Below are 22,114 nucleotides of genomic sequence, written 5' to 3' on the forward strand. Positions count from 1 at the left end.
ATGCATTTTGCCACCTTATGCAGACACCATTGCCCAGTCCTCCACTGATGGCCTAAAATATTACCCCATTGTAATCACTGCGCCCTCTAATGAATGGTTGGTATAGCAAATACCTAAGTAGCAACTTCAGCATCCTTACTATATAAAGATGATTAACTGTAAATGAATTTGCTTACACTGGTATGACTTCTTAAAAGTTACAATATTGTCAGTTTGCAATAACTAATATCCTGAAGAACTAGAGGGGATGGTCATAGCATAGTATGCACTGGAGGACGAAGGAAAGTGACAAAACAAACTAGACAGTTTAGATAATTGATAGTTTTAACTTTCTGCCAAGTGACATCGATGTAAAAGAATGTCTCTTCCCCCCCCCCCGCCCCTTTCGGGCTGTACACTTTCCTAGGCTGTAAGATTTGTACTTACTTGAGACTTTCAGATACTTTTGCCCATGGGCATACAGAGACCATTCAGTTAGATTTCTGTTTGGTTTGGATCATTGTATTTGTATGCACACACTCATCAGAATACTGGAAACAAAAGATAATTCTACCCATGAGTAAAGGTAATAATTGGAGATATACCAATCTCCTAGAACTGGAAGGGACCTTGAAAGGTCATCAAGTCCAGCCCCCTGCCTTCACTAGCAGGACCAATTTTTTGCCCCAGATCCCTAAGTGGCCCCCCTCAAGGATTGAACTTGCATCACAACCCTGGGTTTAGCAGGCCAGTGCTCAAACCACTGAGCTATCCCTCCCCCGCAAATAGGGGGGAGTCAAATAGGGTTAGAGTTTTTCTTATTTGGCAATAAATGTAGCTTGTAGCCCAATTAATATCTTAATACATTGTTAAAAGAGTTGATTTTAGGATAAAATCCATCAGCTTTATAATTTCTTCAGGGTTGCAAAGTCACACTGCCTAACACATAGTTGCAATTAAATGAATCCTGTGTATTCTCCCTTTTCCTTCCTGTCTCTTATAATAGGGGAGGTATTTCCATGTAGAAGTATTGCAGAACTGCATAGGCACAATAGCTCGGGAAATATTTCCAGAGCAGTGAAATGGCTGTGTGTGAAATGTAAAACTTCTAGCTGACATATGCCCTGGAAAATTCCACAGGTTCTGCCAATTTTCCAGCTTTGGCACATGAGCTGGAATATATTTATGGGAAACGCAAGCCATCCTAACCTACTAACGACCAACTCCTTTAGGTATTGTGACGTTGGCATGTTGTCCACATTTTGGCCATGGTAACAAAAGAATCATTTCAAAATACAAGCAAACATTGCCCTCAGAGGCCAGTAAGAGAATAGCATTATTTAAACAGGACAGTCTTACTCTTGTCTCTCTCTCTCTCTCCCTTTTTCTGGTTATTTTACTTGGTGCGTGTATCTTGCCAAAATACCTCAGATTTTCCCTAGTCATATAGCAGGTTATGGCAGCCTGTACAATGTGCTACTCCCTGTTTTGAATTCCACTCCGTTTCCATGTCGGAGTGCGGCGTGTTACCTCCTGTCTTAAGAAGATATTTTTGCGCCTTAGTTTGTGGTATTAAACACTGATTGCAGTGTGTTCTTTGGGTTATAGTCATCCAAGTGTGGAAGATCTCTGCACAGCCCAACACCGCTGAAGCACGGCTGTAGCTATCTGGTGGAGAGATATGAAAACTGAGATACTACAGAGGGTCTTGTGCACATCAGAAGAGCTATATACTGCCTCTGAAAAGGGCTGTTTTGGTGGTGGTAGGCAGAGTAGAGAGGTGACTGGAGGGGATGGGAACAGTTTCAACACATAAACTGGAAAAGTGACTGGGGAGGGGCTGCGTTACTGTGTCGTGGCTTGCCTTCACGATGGAGGGGTGTGTGTAAATTCTGTACTCCCCCTCTACCCCTTTGTTCTTGTATAGTTCCTGGCACAAACATCCTGGGCTTTACATGAGGGGTGGATTTCATTCTTTGTGGGGGCAGAGGTTTGGGGGTAGGTTTTACATTTTATATGGGCAGCAAAATTAACACACAATAAATGCATTTGTTTTCTTTTAGTTTCTGGCAAGAAAACCCATTCAGCAGAAAAACATCTGGTGTTGGAGGGATGTTAAGAAAAGCAAAATCAAGGTCATTAAAAATTACTTCTAGAAATAAAGTCAAAAGATTTGAAGTCCCGGTTAACTTCTTACATTTCAGAAGTTAGGTGTATTCTTGGTGCTGACTTGCTCGTGAGTCCCCACACCACAATAAAACTAGTCTCCCTTTTCAAAAGTTGTGCAGGTAAGCACAGTCCTTACTTGGAACGCAGACTGCTAAACATGGAAGACTGCAGATTTTCACTGTACATCAAATGGTTTCTATCTTTACCCTTTTTCTCCCTTTTCATTTCAATTGCACATGGAGAAAATAGGTAAGGACCTCTTACTCTGAGGAATTTGTGTCAGTTCTTCTGTTTGGTTTATCATTGATACACTGCCAAATAATTACGGTTAGTTCTTGCCAAGCTTGTTCCCCCCCTCATGCATATCCATTTAGTGCATAGGGAGGAAATAATGGTGTATAAATAATTCTTGTCTGTATAATCTTATTTTGATTTTTACAATGCATTTATAGAACTTGAAGTGCATGTAAAAATCAGATTTTTCCAACTGGCCACATTAGCAATCCTAGTCAATTCCTCCCCCCATCACTTGAGTACCATGCTTTCCGACAAGGCTTGTGGAAATAGGTGGTACTTTCTCTGTAGCCTGAATGTCACCAAACTTGGATTCTTTCAGAGCAGAATGAGGGCCCTTCACTGAAAATGTCCTGCCTCTAATCCCCTCACTTTAAATTTACAAGCTGTTACCATCAACAATTTGCAACTTCCTCAGTATTGCACAAGGTGAAGGACAGTTTCTGTAGTAGTCAGAAACCAAACAATGGGAAGGGCTTTATAGATTTAGGTCAACACCTTGAATTGCACCTGGAATGGACTGAAGCAAGTGGTCAGGTGTAATATGCTGCCTGTGGAAAACTCGAATCAGGCAGCTGCATTCTATAGTAACTGGTTTCGAAGTAGCCTTGAAGTATAGCCTCAGCTAGTGACTGGAGGTAATTAATGTAATGCATGGGTCGCTGTGGTGGTCAGAATCCAAAAGAAACAGTTGTAACTTAATAGCCAAGTTTAGGTGGGTTTGAGGGGTGGGGGATGAATGAGAAGTTCAGTTGTCCACTTCTAGGTGTCATCTCTATTTCAGAACTTTATGTGCCTTGGATAATCTCTTCTAGCATGAATCTTTCTAACTGCTATCCTACTGTTATCTGGCTTGTCTCTCCCCACCCACCACAGTGTGTGGAATGTTGGTTCAAACATGCAATCCTGGCACCGACAATTATGGGGGAAGATGTCAGGTACACCTCTGTACGTCTGTATTACTCTGCCAATAGGACTTAATCCAGAATCTCATTTCTTACTGAGCAAGTGGGTTTTGTTGTAGGCAACTCACAGCTCCCAGAATGTTGACAATGCTGCTTTGGTACTCCGGTCATAGTCAGCCCCAAGTCCAGCACAACAAACTTGTGATTCACACTATGGTTACCTGCAAGGCATCAGGTAATATTAATGGTAGGGAAATAGAACTTGGGCTTGTAAATCACTAAGTGCTATTGAAAATTTTACCCTTATTTCCAAAGAGCAGTTCTGATATCTGCTTGGGATGGTGGTACGTGTGTTACTTTTTATATATATGAAAAGAAACCCATATTCTGTGGACTTTCATTTACAGACCACCTTCTTCATTACCTCTGTCTGCAGGTGATACCTACCTAAGAGCCTACATATATGCAGCATGGTGGTTTATCGTGTTAAAGTATGATATATGTAAGGACAGTTTGGAGTTTTTCTGGTCTCCTGTAGCATTTTTAACGTTCAGAGGTCTTTCCTTACTTTGCCTTTTGTATTTCAGAGAGCCTATTTAAGACATAGGAGATTTCTAATGTCCTTTTTTAATTCTTAATCTGATCCTCTGTCAACAGAAGAGTGACCTACCTTGTGGTGTATTAATGCTGGGTGTATTTGCCTTGCATCTATACAGCCAGATTGGTTTAGTGAAGCCCACTTAATCAGCTGATAAGAATCAACCTTTTCAGAATGTAGCTTCACTGCTCATCAGTCTTGTTTGTTAGGCTTTCCATTTGTGGGGTATGACTTATCCATACACAACAGTTCTTGCATGTGTTTTGGGAGAAAGGTTAGAAACCTTGTCAGTGAATGAAACTTGTTATTTTTAGACTTGTTTGTTTGCCAGGTTTGATATAACACTCTGTCACTGTCAGTTGGAAATGTGCTTCAGCATTACTGTATGATAGGTATGGGAAACTTGAATGCTTGACCCAAGAATATAGGGCAACAAGGCTGCAGACAAAAGTGATCTGGGTATTCATAGGTATTCTCTAATTGCCCCTCCCCCAGGTTTAAGTGCATTTTTCAATGTGAGGAAGTACTAAGCCTTTAAATACGTGCAGATCATCCATGGGAGCACATGAGATTCTGCCCTCCTGCCTTCCTTATAAGACTCGTTGGTAACTAGAAAACTGTGGCTTGGCTAGTCTGTTTTTGATACAGCTAGTGAGGTGGTTTTAAAATTGATTAGCTGATCAGCGAGCCCTTTTGTAAATTAGTGGACTGCTATGTCGTTGAATAATCTTTAGGAATGTGGGGGGGAGTGAGAGAGAGAGAGAGAGAGTGTGTGTGTGTGTGTGTGTGTGTGTACAAACTCTTGCTTACGTGCCAATGGAGAGGAATGTAGTATTCTCCCTGAGTCCTCTCTTCCCATTGCAGATCATACTACTCTTCGGGCCATGCTTTGTAGTCACGATCCTGTAGGGGAACAAAGCACTGCTGGTGATTTTTCTTCAACGCTCACAAAAGCTGTTCCTTTATCCTTTTACTGCAATTGTACAGGTAGTGGTGGTACCCTTAGTTAGGCTCCTGAGTTGCAATCAATACCTCCTCCTCATCAGCTCTCCTTGCTCTTTTCTTCACTTTTTGTCAAGGAAACAGGAGCCAGCACACACCCTTCCTGAGTCACCATTGCCTGTACATTGTGGCTCCCTGAGTGCCTCATTGTTGCCTTTCTTTCCGGTTCTTCTTGTCCCCTGGCACTAGTGGCACAAGGTTGTTTGGTGTAATGTTCCATTTTTCTCTTTCCTTGGAAATGCCTGTGCTTTGATGCATCTTCACAGCACTGTGACAGGGATTGAAAGTCCCTTGTTAGCATATGTGAGCAGATGCGCCTTCATAGGGTAGGTTTCAGTCTGTAACACCCAACAACCCCTATTCTCCCAGAACTATTTATAATTAATCCCTCTTTATCAACCCATGAAGCATTTTTGGCCCAATTGAGCAAAACTACATCAGGCATAAAATGCCAATCACGCAATGGTGCCCAATCTAAGAACTTGAGAATTTAAGCACGAAGTTGGCCCTATTGATGTAGTTGAAACTGTCTTGTTACCCAGCAGTTTTGCTCCTAGAAGTAATGGTTTATAATGAAAATACAGGGTGGCTAAATGGTTTAAACTGTTTGTTTTTGTTTGCAGATGTTCTCAAACAATGACGAAGCTGTGATCAACAAAAAACTTCCGAAAGAACTGCTGCTTCGGTAAGCTGCCTTCCAGTTTTGTGAAATTGGGGAATTTCTGTGTGTCTGTTTACAAGCAATAGCTAATTTAGCTGGTTCATTCATAAGTTATGAGCTTGGATTGCTTCAATTATAAAGCCATAAACACTACGCTGATCAAGGGCCTGCGTTAGCAACAGTTTATGCTAAATATTTTGCTGTTGCTTTTTATGTCTTTGTGAAGTGTTAAATGAATTTGCTGGTCCTCTGTTTTCATAGATGAAAAGGTATAGGTCAAAAAGGCCTTTAATGAAAATAAGTGCTAGGTATAGGCTAATATCTATACAGTCTAAAATAGGACACACTGCCTATATTCTTGTTAATGTGAAATGTTTCACCTGAAAAAACCCCACACAACCCCTTTCTCCCAAAGACTTAAAATGTGAGAAACTTTTGGAAGATGGCCAAGTTCCCACTTGAGCACATTTAGCTGCAGCTGCTGTAAAAAGGAGCCGAGTGCTCAGCATCTCATGGGATGGGACTCCCGTCATGGTATTGTGGAATCTAGCTTGTGTTAGTATCTCAGTCTATTTCTTATGCTGTGAGTATTACCTTGACGTTTACTACTGAAGTGAAACAACATGGAGCAACATAAGTGGCAGCTACTTTTCAAATCTGGAAACAAACAAACAAACCAAAACATCTCCCTTTTTCCATCTCTTGTTTTGCTCAGACTAGAGCAGAGGTGGGCAAAGTACGGCCTGCGGGCCACATCCGGCCCGCAGGACTGTCCTGCCCGGCTCTTGAGCTCCTGGCTGGGGAGGCTAGCCCCTGGCCCCTCCCCTGCAGCCACATGGGCAGCACAGCTAAATCTGGCTGGGCGATGGGGCTGTGAGCTCCTGCTGCTCTGAGTTGCATGGTAAGGGGGCAGAGTTGGATAAGGGGCAGGGAGTTCCATGGGGGGTAGCTGGTGGCTGGATAGGCCCCCGGGACTCCCATGCCTGTCAGGGGGTGGAGATGTAGATAGGGGTCGGGGTAGTCAGGGGACAGGAAGCGGGGGGGGGTGGGAGGGGACGGTTTGGGGCGTGGGGTTCCAGGAGGAGGCGGTCAGGGGACAAGGAGCAGGGGGCTGGATGGGTCGGGGATTCTGAGGGGGGCGGGAAGTGGGAAGGGGCGGATAGGGCACGGGGGCCAGGCTGTCTGGGGAAGCACAGCCTTCCCTACCCGGCCCTCCTAATAGTTTTGCATCCCGATGTGGCCCTTGGGCCAAAAAGTTTGCCCATCCCTGGACTAGAGCATAGCCCTGTACAGAATAGCAGCTGTCAGTCTGTGCTGAGGATCTGAATTATTAAAATGAGCAAATTTCTTGAAATGCGTGTAAGTATTGCTCAGTGATAATCAAGATTTAATGATAGTAAAAAGTCTTTGGAGGTGAGCCCTGGTCTCTGAAAAAAGCACTAGTCCATTTAAAATAGGATGAATAAAGATTATCTGATACTCTGTAATGTTTGTTACTTCTCAGAATACCCCGTTAGTTGGAGCCATAGATGTTGGGAAAAGCTTTCAAAAACACCTACGTGATTTTAATGCAAATCATTGGGACTTGGGCTCTTAAGTCTCTTAGTTGTTCTGGAAAAATTTACTTATATTATTCTTGTCATTGTAGCATCTGGACGTGTAATTCACTAATCTTCCTTGAAGGGTAATGTCTGGTTGTTTACTGGCCACAGATTGGGGTGCACCCACCACTCAAAGCACCAACTCTGCTACATTGAATCTTGCTCTGGTCGTTTGAGTTTTCATCAGGTGGTTTCTATTGAGAAACACTTTTTCCAGAACCATCTCCACAGGCATCTCAAACCTTCCTAATACGGGAGTAAATCTTGAACAGAAATAACTGATTATTCTATAAAATGTTTAGTTCACAACTGACACCTTCAATTCTCCTTGCTGTTGTGAATATTTGTTTTTGAATCTGCAGTGTATGCACTTAGTTCTTTGGGACAGGGACTGTCATTTGCTTACGGTATAAAAGACAAGCCTCCATAGGTGGATGAGATAAGCTGGAAGATGAGGAGGCTGGGGTAACAGATATAGGATGTCTTAGCACAGACTAGCTGCATGTACAGTTCTGAACCAGTTACCACATGTAAGTGCGGCATGGGAGTGAGTGTGGACTAATGGGTGATCAAGTGGCATCACTGGTATAGCAAAGGTAGGAGTCGACCCTCACAATAAGATAATTGGATGTATAGGTAGGTTTGGGTCCAGATTGCAAAGGGTTTTGATAAGGCAAGAATTTTGTGTCTGATGCAGTGGAAGAAGAGGTTCCAGTGGAGGAAGTTAGAAGGGAGGACACAGTTGGTGACGAGCTAGAAAGATGTTAGTAGCATCATTTGAATGGACTTGAGGGGGGGAAAGGTTGCAGGCATCAAGGCCAGAAGGGAGTAGATGACTAGAGCTTGGATGAGATTTCTGGCACTGTGGTCACAATGGAAAGGTCTCAGAGGGGTCAATAGGCCTTTCTGAATCTAGGGAAGTGGTTGCAACTGGAAGTTAAGGACTAGAAGTTTATCCTAGATGTTAGGAGAAAGAGCTTTTTCTCTCTATGGTCATGTCTACTAGGGTATTTTGCACTCTCAAACTCCCACTTGTGTTAGTCAATGGAAGCAGTAGTGCAGACAAAGATCCCAGGGCTGGATGCAATTTTAGTATGGGAAGGTTACCAGTAGTTCATCCCTTGATATCACTTTTCCTTGGTAAAGTTCATAAGTAAGGGTTGGAGTGCTGGAATCCACCATTTGCATTCTGTGAAAATTAATTAGTGCAGTTTGACAGTGCAGCCTTTGAAAGAGACTTGGATGCATTTATCTAGGGGGATCTCCTGTAAATGAATGTCAGTGTCTACAAGACAAAGACGTGTGTGTGTGTGTGTAAGCAACGCTGCTGGATAATTTCTTGTTCTCCAGTTCCGTCATTCTGAGGATGATATTGACGTCGCATGTATGTGGTTGTGAAGTGAAAAACTGTACTTGAGCCCATTCGGTTGTGGGAGGGTGCAAAATGGGCAGACAATAGGTCTTGTCACCCACACAATGTAGAAATCTGTGGAAATTCATTATCATTCTCTCATCCTGCCTAGCTGCTGAGGTTTTTGGTGAAGACCTATAGCACTTTACATCTTCAAATGGTCTTTATCTAAACACTTTTGAGAATATGTAGGAATGGATTCGTTGTCCTTTCTACAGATAAGGAAATGGAGGCACAGATTAAAAGTAATCTCAGTGTTCCAAATTGGAAGTAAAGCGTAATTTTTGACAGAGAGTAATTAACCATTCGAACAATTTACCAAGGTCAATTTTTAAATCGAGATTGGATGTTTTTCTAAAAGACATGCTCTAAGAACTATTTTGAGGACATTCTGGGGCCTGTTATACAGGAGGTCAGACTAGATAATCACAATGGTCTCTTCTGGGTTTAGAGTCTGTGATTTCCATTCCCCTGCTCAATCCAAAAAGCTATGCTTGATTTGAATTTATATGGGAGCAAATATGCTAAATGCTTATCTCTCTTTTGAATCCTGAGCAAGAGATTTTAAACCAGTGACTAAGCAGTTCTGCTGTGGCTACATGGCCCAGAATATTGTTGGAAATAGTGACTTGATTCTTGCATTCTGTGAGTGTATCCCTCTTAAGAGAAGCCAGTTGTACAGCGTAATTATCAGTCTGTATGATCTTGCAGTCGAAATCTTCATTCAAATTCCAGGGTTTGCCCCAAATACTTTTGTATTATGGTAGTGGCTAGGGATCTCAGTGTGCAAATATAGAATAAGAGCTCTGTCCTGAAGAGTTTACAATCTAAATAGACAAGACAGACAAAGAGTTGTGGAGGGGAGGGATGTAACATACAAGCAGGTGAACACTATGAAGTTTCACAAAAGCCATATTAGTTCCATGATTTTGTTGTTGTTTTTTAATTTTGCAGGGTGGAGCTTTGTTGGGAGAGGATTATTTCAAGAGACAAGGAAGAGACAAGGAAGGTCACATTAAAGGGGGAGGTAGAACATAAGGGGTACATGGAAGATGAGATGTGAGGCTTGAATAAAGCGACTGTAAGGGAAGGGGCAGGAAAGACTGGAGTGAATGCACTTAATCCAGCAAAAAGGGAAGAATGTCCACAACAAAAGCTATTTTAAAGGCCCCCCCCCCCGCCTTCTGATGATATCAGAGTCTGCATGTCCCTGCTTCAGCTGCTTCTCTCTGCTTCTGCCCATTTGAGTCTCAAGCTGGCTACTCCCAGCAGTTTTTGCTCCCAAGTTTTTATGGCTGGAGTGAGGGGTGGAATGACGTGGATCCTGCTGCACCAAAAGTCTCTGCACAGATCTGAGTTCAGGGAGCATTAGGGATGAGGTACTCAGGCTAGGTCTCTGCTCCTCCCTTCTCTCTCTCTCTCTCCCCTCCCGCCCCCCCACCCCATGATATTGCTGTACCCGCTTCAGCTGCTTCTCTCTGCGGCTGCCAGATGAATTTCTAGGGGTTTACACCTTTTAAAGAAATGTACATTTCTAAAAGAGCCAAACCATCAAAAGGTGGAATTCAGTTTATCACCTTCTCATTCCCGCAGAGCTACCAACTTCTATTTGGACAATGTCTAGCTCCTTGGTTTGTGTAGCAGTCAATTTAGATGCACCCTCCCTGAGACAGGCCAACAGCTGGCTTATTGACTCTGAAAGGTGAATTTGTTTCTTTTTTGGCACTAGTTGTGGTTAATTTAGACGTCTGTTTTGCCAAAATAGCTGTGTGCCAATAGTTTCTGTACTATCTAACGTGATGGCATCGATAGTCCATTGAGAAAGGGCATTCATACGTTAAGGCAAGCTGCCAATTGACTTTTGAATGTAGGCCAACCTCCATCGGAAAGTCTGAAAGTTTTTTGTTTTGTTTTTTTCCTAGAAAAATGGTGATATCTACTAGTTTCCTAAGGAATTTTTACTCCTCAAATATACACTTCTCTGGCCTGGGCTCCCTGGCCCTGAGGAGTTTGCCTTTTCCAAATTGGTTCACATAAGGTCGCTCAGCTTTAAAATCCTCCCCTCTCATGGTTTGATCACCTTCTGTTCAGTCCCCATTCTGCTGCCCCATAATCTCCTGCCTTGCCTCAGCACACAGTGCAGTGGCTTGCATCTACCTCCATATTGATTTCTCCTTCGCTAGCTTTAATTCTGCTCCAAATGAGTGAAGAACAGAACACAATTGAATGGTTCACCAATGAGAGGCGCAGCAAACTGTAGTCTGTGCGTACTTGGTCAGGCCATAGGAACCAATTTAATAAGAAGGGAACAAAGCTTGACTGTTTCCCTGAAGCTGGGAATGGGCAACAGGGGATGGCTCATGATGATTCCCTGTTCTGTTCATTCCCTCTGGGGCACCTGACATTGGCCACTGTTGGAAGACAGGATACTGGCCTAGATGGACCATTGGTCTGACCTAATACAGCTGTTCTTACATTCTTATGTCTTGAATAGCATTTCACTGGGTTGAAGGTCAAGGTGATAAATTGGATGGTAGTCTTTTGACCGCTGCATATCTTTAAAGGCCCTATCCAGCTCACCTTGAAGTCAAAGGCAAAACTCTCAGGGTACGTCCATACTACCCGCTAGGGTTGGCGGGTATCGATCGACTTCTCAGAGTTCGATATATCGCGTCTCATCTAGACGCGATATATCGAACTCCGAACGCGCTCCTGTCGACTCCGGAACTCCACCACCGCGAACGGCAGTGGTGGAGTCGACGGGGGAACCACGGACTTCGATCCCGCGGCGTCTGGACGGGTAAGTAGTTCGAACTAAGGTAGTTCGAGTTCAGCTACGCTAGTCGCGTAGCTGAACTTGCGTACCTTAGTTCGACCCCCCCCCCCGTGTAGACCAGGCCTCAGTGGTGTCAGAGGAAATGGTGGTGGTGATTGGAGAGAGTAAGGAATCTCTTAGAAAATCCTGACTGGATTTGAAGAAGTTGGAATGATAGAAATGTGCTGGACATTTCTTCATAAAATATATTGTGGCTACTTGCCTTGCTGTAGACTGTGCTAGTGTGTCCGGAGAGGGCAGTATTCTGCCCTTTCACAAAGCTTTTCTGAACCCCTTGGTCCTACTGTTATTGAAGAATGGTCATAATTTGTTGCTTTCCAATGGAATGACTTAATCTCTATCATAACAATCAGATTTGACTTGGGTTAATGCTGATATTTAGAAAAGTATCTGCCTCTCCCCTTCCAATGACTGTGTGAACAGAAGTTAAACAGCATGTATTATATTCTTGCTGCCACTCCTCTGTGAGGAGGACAAAGGCCAAGTGCGACAACATAGCAGTCAAATGTCAGCAGATGTATTTCATCAAAATAAATATGCTGTGTAGAACTTAAAAACAAAATGAGTATTTTCATGATTGATTGAAATTATAGCTGATTTTTCTCATCCAGTAAGGCAAAACTAGGAGTCTTCATGCAGATATATTATTAAATAACCTGTTAATTTTTTTACCAGCTTCTCGGAGTTTGATTCCGAGTGATAGCTATTTTTATTAGCCTGCTAAATAACAACATAGAGCTGTACAGTGGACAAGAAGGATGTTTTGTGCAACATTTTCATGCTCTTAGGCATAGCCTCCAAAATAATTTGGAACACCACCAAGAGGTGGCTCTTTTTAATAAATGAATGTTGCTATATGTAGGATCTAGGAAGGACTAGGTAGGTCTCGTCCAAACTTCTGAAAGCACAGAATGCTTCCCTGTTGTACATTCTCATTTTAAAACAGTCATGGGATATTAACAAGAAATGTTTATTACCTTTTAAGTAGGGTTGGATTATCCATGCTTGGGTTTTTGTGTTCTGTTTCTACTGTGCAGACTACATAATTCAGACCAGGGTGAAGAGAAGCCCAGTATTTAATTATGACCCATACTGTGTGTGTATTGAAGGAGGAACCCTGTTTCATCATTGCCTAGCCATGCAGGGCAACCTGTTTTTCCCCTCTAGCAGTTTCTCGGAGGAGAAAAGCCTGTCCTTGGAGTTACTTTGGAAAACTAACTTCAGGTCATTCAGCCTATAGGACATTCAGTGTGCGGCTGTGTTCTCTCCAGCAATTGTGGGGTGCTATAGGTTGGAGCCAAGTTGTGAAACAGCCAAAGTGCAGAGCAGAGTAGTGACTGTTGCTGAAACAGTATTTTTTCATAGTCTGATTCTGCTGAGTCATTGTTTGGTATCAATGAGAAAAGACTAGGGAAAAAGTAGTGCAGACAGCATTTAGAAGGGTCTTTTTTGCTTAAACAAAGCTAATTTTATTAGCTATTTAAGAGCGTGATTTTAAATTCATTGTTTGTCTTCCATGAACCTAGGGAGGCTATTGAGGGAGGTGAGGCAGGAGAAATGAAAAGTAAGAACCCTGTAATCTAAGCATATTGAACCATATAGAGATGGACTTTTAGGATCAGGAAAACTTTTCATGTGCTTTTGTGTTTACTCTGACCTCAGAGGTGTATCCTCGAGGGCGAAAGGGGCAATTGTCAGCCATGTTAGCATCCTTTATACCTTGGGGAGGGGAAAGAGAGGGACAGAGTAGTGAGTTTGACAGCTAGTCCTGTTACTGGAATATTTATTAATGGCTTGGAATTTCTATGGAGGAAGAATTATAATTTGTGGAAAGTGAGCTTGCCTGATGACTTAGCTGCGGTTGTGTTCCTATAGATATAGATACTTGTGTGTCATGTAACAAGAATCCAGAGAGACAATAAGAGTATTTTCCTTGCTTCCAAAGTGCTCGTAGTCTTCATATGAGGGCTGATGTTGGCTGATGTCATGCTTAATTTGAGGGAAGATATTTGTACGCTGAGGGTTTATTAAAAGTTTTCAAACAAGGTATTGGATTCCTTTCTGAAAACCCAGTATTGGAGCCAGAGCTGTGTGTAATAATGAAATGGATGTTAGGACCAGAAAATGAGGTTGAAAAAAGCGATCATACTTCCAGTATGTCGGTGTGGATCCTACAGCAGGTGTGCATGTGCCCTGTGCACATGAGATTGAAATTTTCTGATTAGCAGAGTTCGTTGCCCTGCATCACTTCATACTTCTGTGTGAAGGTATAAAGGATAAAGTGATTGCAACCTTCCCTCAGTTCCCTCTGTCTGCTTGTGGCAGTGAGATAGGACACTTAAGTGTCCTATCTGCTACTTTTCTTTTGAGCTTCAGACTCTTCTTCTAGACAAGTTTTGTCATAACCAGTCCTCCTTCACCTCCCTTATTTGTGGTTACTACTTTAATTTAGACCTTCCTAAAACAGCGCAGAAAGTGGTCTAAAATTTTCATCTAGACCAGTCAGTCAACCTACCTTTCTTCTTCCCAAAACTATGCTCTGTGCTGGGAGATGAGAAATTACACACCCTAAAAGATAGGAATTATTTTGGTGAAGTTCTCTGGCCTGTTACACAGGAGCTCAGACTAGATGATCCTTCTGGCCTTGGAATCTATGAATGTATATGGAAAGGACCAAACAATTCAGACTGTCTCCCTATCTGCTTATAGCCCTAGCCAGATTTTTTAAAAGTCAAGCTATCTCTTCACAGAGAATATTGAAATGGATAACAGCGTATCTCGCTGTCTTATCAGCTGGCTGGTGAGCCTCTCACTCCACCAGGGCACAAGCAGTGTCCTCCATCTGCTTCAAGAATGTGCCTGTATCAAATCTGTAAGGTGGCAACTCACTGACCTTTGTTAAACACCATGCCTTGGACTGGCTGCCAGGTCAGATGCCAAGTTCAGGAGAGCAGTACTTCAGTTGCTTACCCTGCAGTAACTGTGGTCCTTTGAGATGATATGGTCAATGTGGATCCCACTGCCTTCTCTCCCTTCCACTCTTAGAAATCCTCAGTTACATTGGCCTTTTTTATGGCCTGTGCTCCCATCTTTTATGTCCCTGTATGGGAGCATGAGGCAGCCACGGGTGATGCACTGCCCCAATGGATCTGCTATGCAAAAAAAAATCTCATCTTGTGCACATGAGGCCCACGTGCTCCTATAGCAAAATCCACTCTAACATCTTGAAGAGTCACAGTTACTGTAGAATAAGTAACTGTTCTTTTCCCACCCTACTGTGGACTGGCTGCCAAAAGGGTATTTGCAGTGGTGTTGTAGTGTTGGTTCCAGGATAGGAGAGACAAGGTGGATGAGGTAATATCTTTTATTGGACCAACTTCTGTTGGTGAAGGAGACAAGCTTTTGAACTTCACCGAGCTCTTCCTCAGGTCTGGAGAAAGTAACCAGTGTCCAGGCTAAATACAAGATGGGACAGATTAAGCATAAGCATCATTGAGGCATGACAGTGGCTGTCTACCAACTCATTCAAAGCTATCTGGCTACACAACTGCCAATACGTGTGGAAGAACCTGTTTATATAAATGACTGTCCAGATCACTGCGCTCAGCAGTGTTTCCTCCATGCTGCGTGGAAATGATGCTGGCTTGCAGAAAACAGATGAATTATGGGATGTCAGAAGGGGAGTCATGGAAGTTTTAGATTGACCCCCAAGCCACAGAATTCCAGGCAGCATTTCACAATGCATCGAGAAAAATCATAGAATATATAGAATCCAGTGGCAGAACATTGCACTATGGGGTATGTGCCCAGAATGCTGTGTGGTTATTTAAAAAAAAAAAAAAAAAAAGCACAGAGCTTTGTGAATGCAATGATTCACAAGGGAAGTAGCTTAAGCCAGCATAAACAAAGCTGTGTGGAAGCACTCTTTTGCTGTAGTTATAGCAGGGGAAAACACACTGAAAAACCTTTCCCTGGTAGACAAGGCCTTAACCGCTTTGCTTATAAAACTCTCAATGCTCTGCTATAGGCTTCTTGTTGTTCTGTCCCACCCATGGTGCACTCCCCTCTCTCCGTGTTGTCTGTAGGGGAAAGAGCTACTTAAGAGCCAGTGCAGAGTTGTTGAGCACCAGAAGTCAGAAGGTTAATGAAAACAAGGGCTTGCAACCCTATTTCCTACAACAAAGCTAAACAAAATGGCTAATGAGGTTGACCTTCAGCATGTTGACAAATGAGACCTTCAGCGAGGCGCATGTCTGTGAATTAATTTTTGTCTGTCTTTATGAGAAGTGGATGTGATAAATATCTTATTTCCTTTCAAGGTAGTCAGCAGACATGCTTCCACTGATGACAATGTCAAAGTTTTTCACTCTCTTTTGATAATGCTGTTTGCTGTAGCATATCATGTCATTCCGCCCTGCCAGTCTCCACTTCTGAAAAATTGCAAACCCATGGCTTTTCTACTTACAGATTACCTTGTGCAAATAATTGTACTATCTTTGAATACAAAGTATGCACCTTAATGTTCAAAAACTGCTTTGTCCTGCTGGTTTGTTGGCAGCAGCAGCCTTGATAACCCCTCCTAATTCTTACATGGTGTAAAGTGGAATTTGTCAGCAGTACATGTTTGTTCATTATTTTAAGTGCCTCTTTCCCCTAGCTTTACCGCTGACTTTATGCAATTTATTCTCTGCATCTATCCCAGGCTGTGGATGCATTACACAATTAATATAAAACAGTTTCAGCCCAGGGATCTTGCCAGGCTTATAAATCATGCAAGGAAAAACAAACTACCAGCAGTATTTTCCAAAGTCCAGGTGTTTCCCAAACCTTGCTTTTGCCCCCTTCTCTTTAGTTAGCCTGCCTGTCTTTCCATCTCTTACACCTAGACCAGTGGTTCTCAACCTGCGGCCCGTGGGCTGCTTGCGGCCCAATCAGCACATAGCTGTGGCCCATGTGACATCCTCAGGGCCATACAGATAGTATTGGATGCGCGGGCCGCATATGGTTGAGAACCACTGCACTAGACCCTCTTAGGGATGGATGAACGGAGTCTTGCAGTATCTTCTTGAGATCACTATATCCAGGCTCTCTCAAACAAAGGAGGTAAATGAAGTCTAGAACAGTGGACACCTTACCAAGAACACCGTGCTGCCAGCCCCCTCCTACTTATGCTAAAGGACTGTTCATTTGAGCACCTCATGGTCCCAACTGTTGCAGTATCTGTGCCCACCAACCAGCAAGCAGTAGGCAGAGATTTCAGTCATCCACTTTATATAAGGTACTTCTCCACCATTCCTATCAGTCTTTGCCTTTTCACTCCTGCTTCTTTTCAGATTTAGCTTTCTCTCTAGCTGATTTGGAGAAAGATCAGAAATTGGTGAGACTTGGGAGTGAGAAGGAGTTTTCTAAAGTAAACTCATAGGGGTGAAGAAGGGGAATAACTTGCTGGAGGGTTTCCAAATCCTTGTCCAACTTCTACAGTGCCCTCAGCTCTCGTCCCAGGTCCCTCCTAGTTCAGTTATGGCAGCAACTTCCTGCTGTGTTGGGGTGCATTGAGTCTTTAGGTGCCCCATCTACTTCCGCCATACGTGTCAGTGGACTATCTAGACAGCCTTAATTTCCTGGATTAGCTTAATGCTCTGGAATCTTTGTTTGTGAAGCTCTCAGTCTTCTTTATGGCACTTTGAAACTGGTTGATGTGTATCGGTCATATTGTCTAACCATATTCCTCACTAGCAAAGCCTGCATAATAGTCACAGCAGTTTTAAAATATTACCTAGCTATTTCCACAATAAAACTAATCCTGTTATGTAAAAGGGGAAAAAATAAATGAATCAAATGTGTGCAAAAAATTCTGGGATTTAATAGTTCAATTGACCCCCAAATCGCTGACAGCCACATACAGTAGAGAAAATCTGGGTGTGAATAGAGTTAAATTAGTCACTGATGTTTCTAACCTTATATAAACACTTACTCCAGTAACAAAGGCACCTTGAATGAAAGTAAACTGAAAATACCTTGTCAATAGTTACCTGGAAAAAATAGCTTATCCTCTTAACCCTTGTATAATGCAAATGTTAATAAGCTTCCTTCTTTCTAAAAACTCCTCAATTTTAAATATGAATACACACATTTCATAGATGCATGAGTATGTATACTGTCTTTTCTCTAACTAAATACGTCTTATCTTTGCAGTAAACTATTGACCAGTGATAAATTCAATTTTATAGTTGCCATCATGAGCATTTGCTGTTTAATGTCTTTGAGCTCTATTTTCCAAACTCCAAATGTTTCCCAAATCATGTTTTTTTTCCCCTTCTCTACAGTTAGCCTGCCTGTCTTCTCATCTCTTACCCCTAGACCAGTGCTTCTCAACAGTATTAATAAACACCTTATTTCCTCTGAGTTTAAGTGGATTTTGTACTTTATTCGTGTATGCTTAAATGACTGGAGAGTAGAAAAACTGAGCCCAGTGAAAAATACAACAAAGTATAACAAACTGCTTCTCGGATTCTGATAAACAGGGCAATAAGTAGATGGACTTCTGCGCACCAAGCTGTTCAGAATACTTGGAAGTGCCCTCATGCAAAGGAACTGCATTCCATGTAGGAGTGACCCAGCCAGCTCACTCCTGACACACGTGACCTAGACAATTACACAGGCACACTAATGAACTCTGCTGACTTGATTCAAATTGCACTTACCTTCTATTTCAAAGCAAGATACTCCTTCCACCTCATCCTTGGGGCATGAGGACGACAATGTTTTTAATCATTTCTCATATTGTAGTATTTAATTCTTAATTACCACAGGAAATTATATATAAATTTCTGAAGTGGGACCAGATCCTCAGATTTTACTGAGGTGTTTAACTTGTTATGCACTCCACTGAGTGCCATCGGAGCTATGCAATTGTTAAGGATAAAGGAATTTTTCACTGGTAAACAGATTTTGTACAACTGTTCTCTTGTGTTGAACTGTAATCGTTTATCCTGCTGTTTCCTTAACTAATTGAACATTTGACTGCTGAGCGACAAGGTAGCAAGAAGCGTCTGTTTTGATAAATAATTGTTCAGTTTACTCTGTCAGCAAATACTACAAGGTACAAGATTAAATATTTCATAGCAGTCCAATATCTGGGACTCTGCTTTCATTTGTTAACTGCTTGGTCTGCACTTTTATTTGCAGTCAAGCTTTCATCTGCATTACAAAGAAGTTTTCTATCTTCAAGCTTTTTTTAAGCTTTCCACTTTCTTTTTATTTTAGATGCAAATAACCAAAATACCTTTTATAAAGAAAGTTTGTCTTTGTTTTCTTTACAGAATATTCTCTTTTCTGGATGTGGTCACTCTGTGTCGTTGTGCTCAGGTTTCCAGGGTAAGAGTCTTTATGTATCAGTTAAAATCTATCAGCACTATTTCTCTTATTCCGACTCGGACATTTCCAAATTGCCCTCTTTATCTCAGATTGGGAAGAACATGCCAGCAAACACTGTTCAAAGAATGTTTCAGCTATTTATACATATTCCTCTTTCTCCATAGTTAATCTAGTGATGCCAGGAGTTTCTGGTATTTACCACAGCAGAGAGTGGGTTTGAATGTCTAGGTATATCCCTTTGGTGGCAGCTAAGGCCCTATTGAAGAAAAAACCCAGCTACATCAGTACTTTAAAAAAATGTTTTCTGAACAGTTTTTAGAAGGGCTGCTATTAATAGGGGAAAATGTGTTCAATTCATGTTAGATAAATTATGTTTTTAAATGAGTTGTGCTAACATCTGAGCTTTTAATGCAGATATACCATGTTCGTGAATTAAACTTTAACACAATCAGTTATCCTTCTGCTCCAATGTAGCTGATGCAAATAGAGATGGAAGGAGAACTGAGTATTTCATTCAGTGTTTAACTAGTAAAGTAGTTTGTAACTTCATGCAACTCAGCAAACATAGTTCAACTCGGGACTCCTTGAGGGAAAATGGGTGTGCAACTTCCACTAACCCAAGTGCCAATTCAACTGGAGCTACTAGACTTGTTTTATGGATTCTTGTCCAGAATTTCTGCTTTTTATCTTGCTATCATCTAACAAGACACATACCTTGTTCACAGAAAAGTTACCGTAATGAATCATATAAATTAATCAAGTTCTAAATGCTTATATAAAAATCCTTTTGTCTGTGGAGTCACTAGTATATTGGAATTACCTTATTGGCCGATCCCAGTATCAGCTGACTCTGTAAGAGAAAGCTGAATAGTTTTGGGTCCACTGGCACATTTCTTTTCCACTTCATACTTTCCAGGGTGGGGTAAGGGGGAGAAGGTAATTAAATGAAAAACAGGACATAAAAGCAGTATCACGATTGAGATTTTAAATGCACAGAAATCAGACAATTCCATTATGGTTCCATCAGCTACTGTAAACTCTACCTCCTTGTTCATGCAGTATTTCATCATACTGTAATGGTAACTTCAGTGCATGGCTTGTGCGATTGTGTATTATAAATAGAATGATGACAGAGTTACAGGTGCTATATTTCATGACTCTTATGTATTTAAAACTGCAATCCTAACATTACTTTAATGTACCTTTTTGCATTTAATAAACACAAGCTACAGGCCTCCAATTACTTGTTCTCACTCATAGGGTAAGTAATACATATTTTTAAAAGCCTGTCAATTTCTTCTCTTTAAAAAAAAAAATCACCTTTTAAAGTGAACAAAAGCAGTCATGGTGCTACGGAAATGTTTTGCAAAGTGCATTTTATTAAGGAGGTGAAACTTTAACAATGGATTCTTCTTTGGAGGACTCTGTGTATTCCTGCTTGTGGACTATGGCATCCCTGCCGTAGAGCTGTGGAACTGCTTTATAAAACCTTGTCCTCAGGGGAAACAGGAGAGATCTTGTGCAAGTGACATACTTGCCCTACTCTACATAAGGGTGTGCGTGCCCCCCCCCCGCCCCCAACTGCCTCAGTTCCTCTGTAGCCTAGTGTAAATAGATTTTACATTTGTGGCCTTGGCCTAGATTATTTTTCTTGTGGTTAGAGTAGCATAGAATAGTTTAGCGTACACATCTTGTCCTTATCCTGGTATCCTTGGGCCCCCTCACCTGGGCCATCTTGGGACACCAACCCTCATAAGGGCTTCAAGAAATGCACTTCCTGCTTGGCAGTCATACTAGACTGACTCCTGTGGCCAGTGCCTTCTCTGTCTGCGTGAGACTCTCCGGTAACTCAATGTTCCGTTTGCTATGCCATCATCACTCCTTGCACTAGAAGAGAGAAACTTCAGGCTGAGGGCTCATCTGGCTTCTCTGGATACTCCTACACCAGGAGTATTAGGAAATTAGTCTCTCCCCACAGTACATACTCTGTCCTTTCAGAGCAGGAAGGTGCTTCTCTGGGCAGTGACTGTATGTTCCAAATATGATGGAGTTTTTCCATCGTTCCGAGGTAATCTTTGAGATGCAGTGATTTCCAATACAAGTTCCTAACTATATCTAACTGCACTGACCTTATCATGGGAATCTGGTCTCCAAATATTATACATGTGGTAAATAGTATAAGTAAGCTAACCATCACTGTATTAATTATAAACCCTCTCTGTTTCTCCTTCTTCTCCCCCACCCCCCACTGGATTTATTAAATTTCTGAAACCTGCTTTGTGCTCAAGTTTGATATAAGCAGCCTTGAACTATGTATGAACAATTAAAGTCAGCTGATATTTTGCACTAACAACTTAGTCTTTCTTTTTTCAGATTGTTGTACGATGTGGCTTGAGCCACTCCTTTATTTTAAAAGAAGAGCTGAGTTAATAGCTACATATTGGCTTCTATGAATGCAAAGTAACTCCTCTGCCTTCGTAACTACCATGATGTGCACATGTATGAGATGGTGTATTTACTCACTTCGTATTTAAAAGATAAAATCCCAAGTACCATATATACTTGATCATAAGACGGTTCATTTATAAACCCAGCGCCCCACCCCTAAGATGGAAAAGTAAAAATGGCAAATGTTTATGACCCATTCATAAGCCAACCGTATCATTCAGGGGTCGGCAAACTTTGGCTCCCGGCCCATTAGGATAAGCCGCTGGTGCGCCAAGACGTTTTGTTTACCTCAAGCGTCCGCAGACATGGAGGTAAACCTAAGTAAACAAAATGTCCCAGCCCACCAGCGGCTTACCCTGACAGGCCGGGACAGCAACTGGTGGGAAAATTTGGGGAGGGGAAAGCTGGGGATCAGGGGAGTAACCCCTGTGACCACCCCCTATGTGACGCCACCCCTAACCCGGGACCTCCCCACATGACCTCTCCCCGTGTAACCCCATCCCGCCCCACCCCTAGTCTGGGACCCCCCCACACTCTCCCCATCCCATCCCTTCCCACCTTGCCTGAGGCGGGCCAGGGGAGGATGTCTCTAGCCTGGCCAGAGTTGCCGGCAGGCTGGGCGACGCAGCCGCAGCCTGCCAGCCCCAGAGCTTCAGCTGCTTCGGAGGCTGGTGGGAGAGCAGCGTGGCCAGAAGCGGAGAGACTGACCCTGCCTCTTCCCTTCTGGCTGTGCTGCCTCTCATTGCCCGCTCTGTTGCGGGGGGGGGGGGGCTGTGTCCCACCTCTTCCCCTCTCTATACCTGTTCATAAGCCAACCTCCTTCTCTGATCTTC

The 22,114-nt window shown here is 42.5% G+C and overlaps 1 protein-coding gene across 4 annotated transcripts in view; it reads left to right on the forward strand.

Annotated features, from left to right (window-relative positions):
- Positions 1 to 22,114, forward strand: part of FBXL20 (F-box and leucine rich repeat protein 20) — a 72,681-nt gene that overhangs the window by 14,326 nt on the left and 36,241 nt on the right. For 2 of the 4 annotated variants that reach the window (XM_044999387.1, XM_044999386.1), the window contains exons 2-4: positions 2,043 to 2,114; positions 5,571 to 5,632; positions 18,779 to 18,833. In XM_044999387.1, coding sequence (XP_044855322.1) covers positions 2,043 to 2,114; positions 5,571 to 5,632; positions 18,779 to 18,833 — 189 coding nt within the window. The remainder of the gene's footprint in view (positions 1 to 2,042; positions 2,115 to 5,570; positions 5,633 to 18,778; positions 18,834 to 22,114) is intronic. The other 2 variants (XM_044999389.1, XM_044999388.1) reach the window with 1 other exon arrangement.

Source organism: Mauremys mutica, chromosome 25, assembly GCF_020497125.1.
Source record: "Mauremys mutica isolate MM-2020 ecotype Southern chromosome 25, ASM2049712v1, whole genome shotgun sequence".
In the NCBI taxonomy this organism is placed as follows: Eukaryota; Metazoa; Chordata; order Testudines; family Geoemydidae; genus Mauremys; species Mauremys mutica.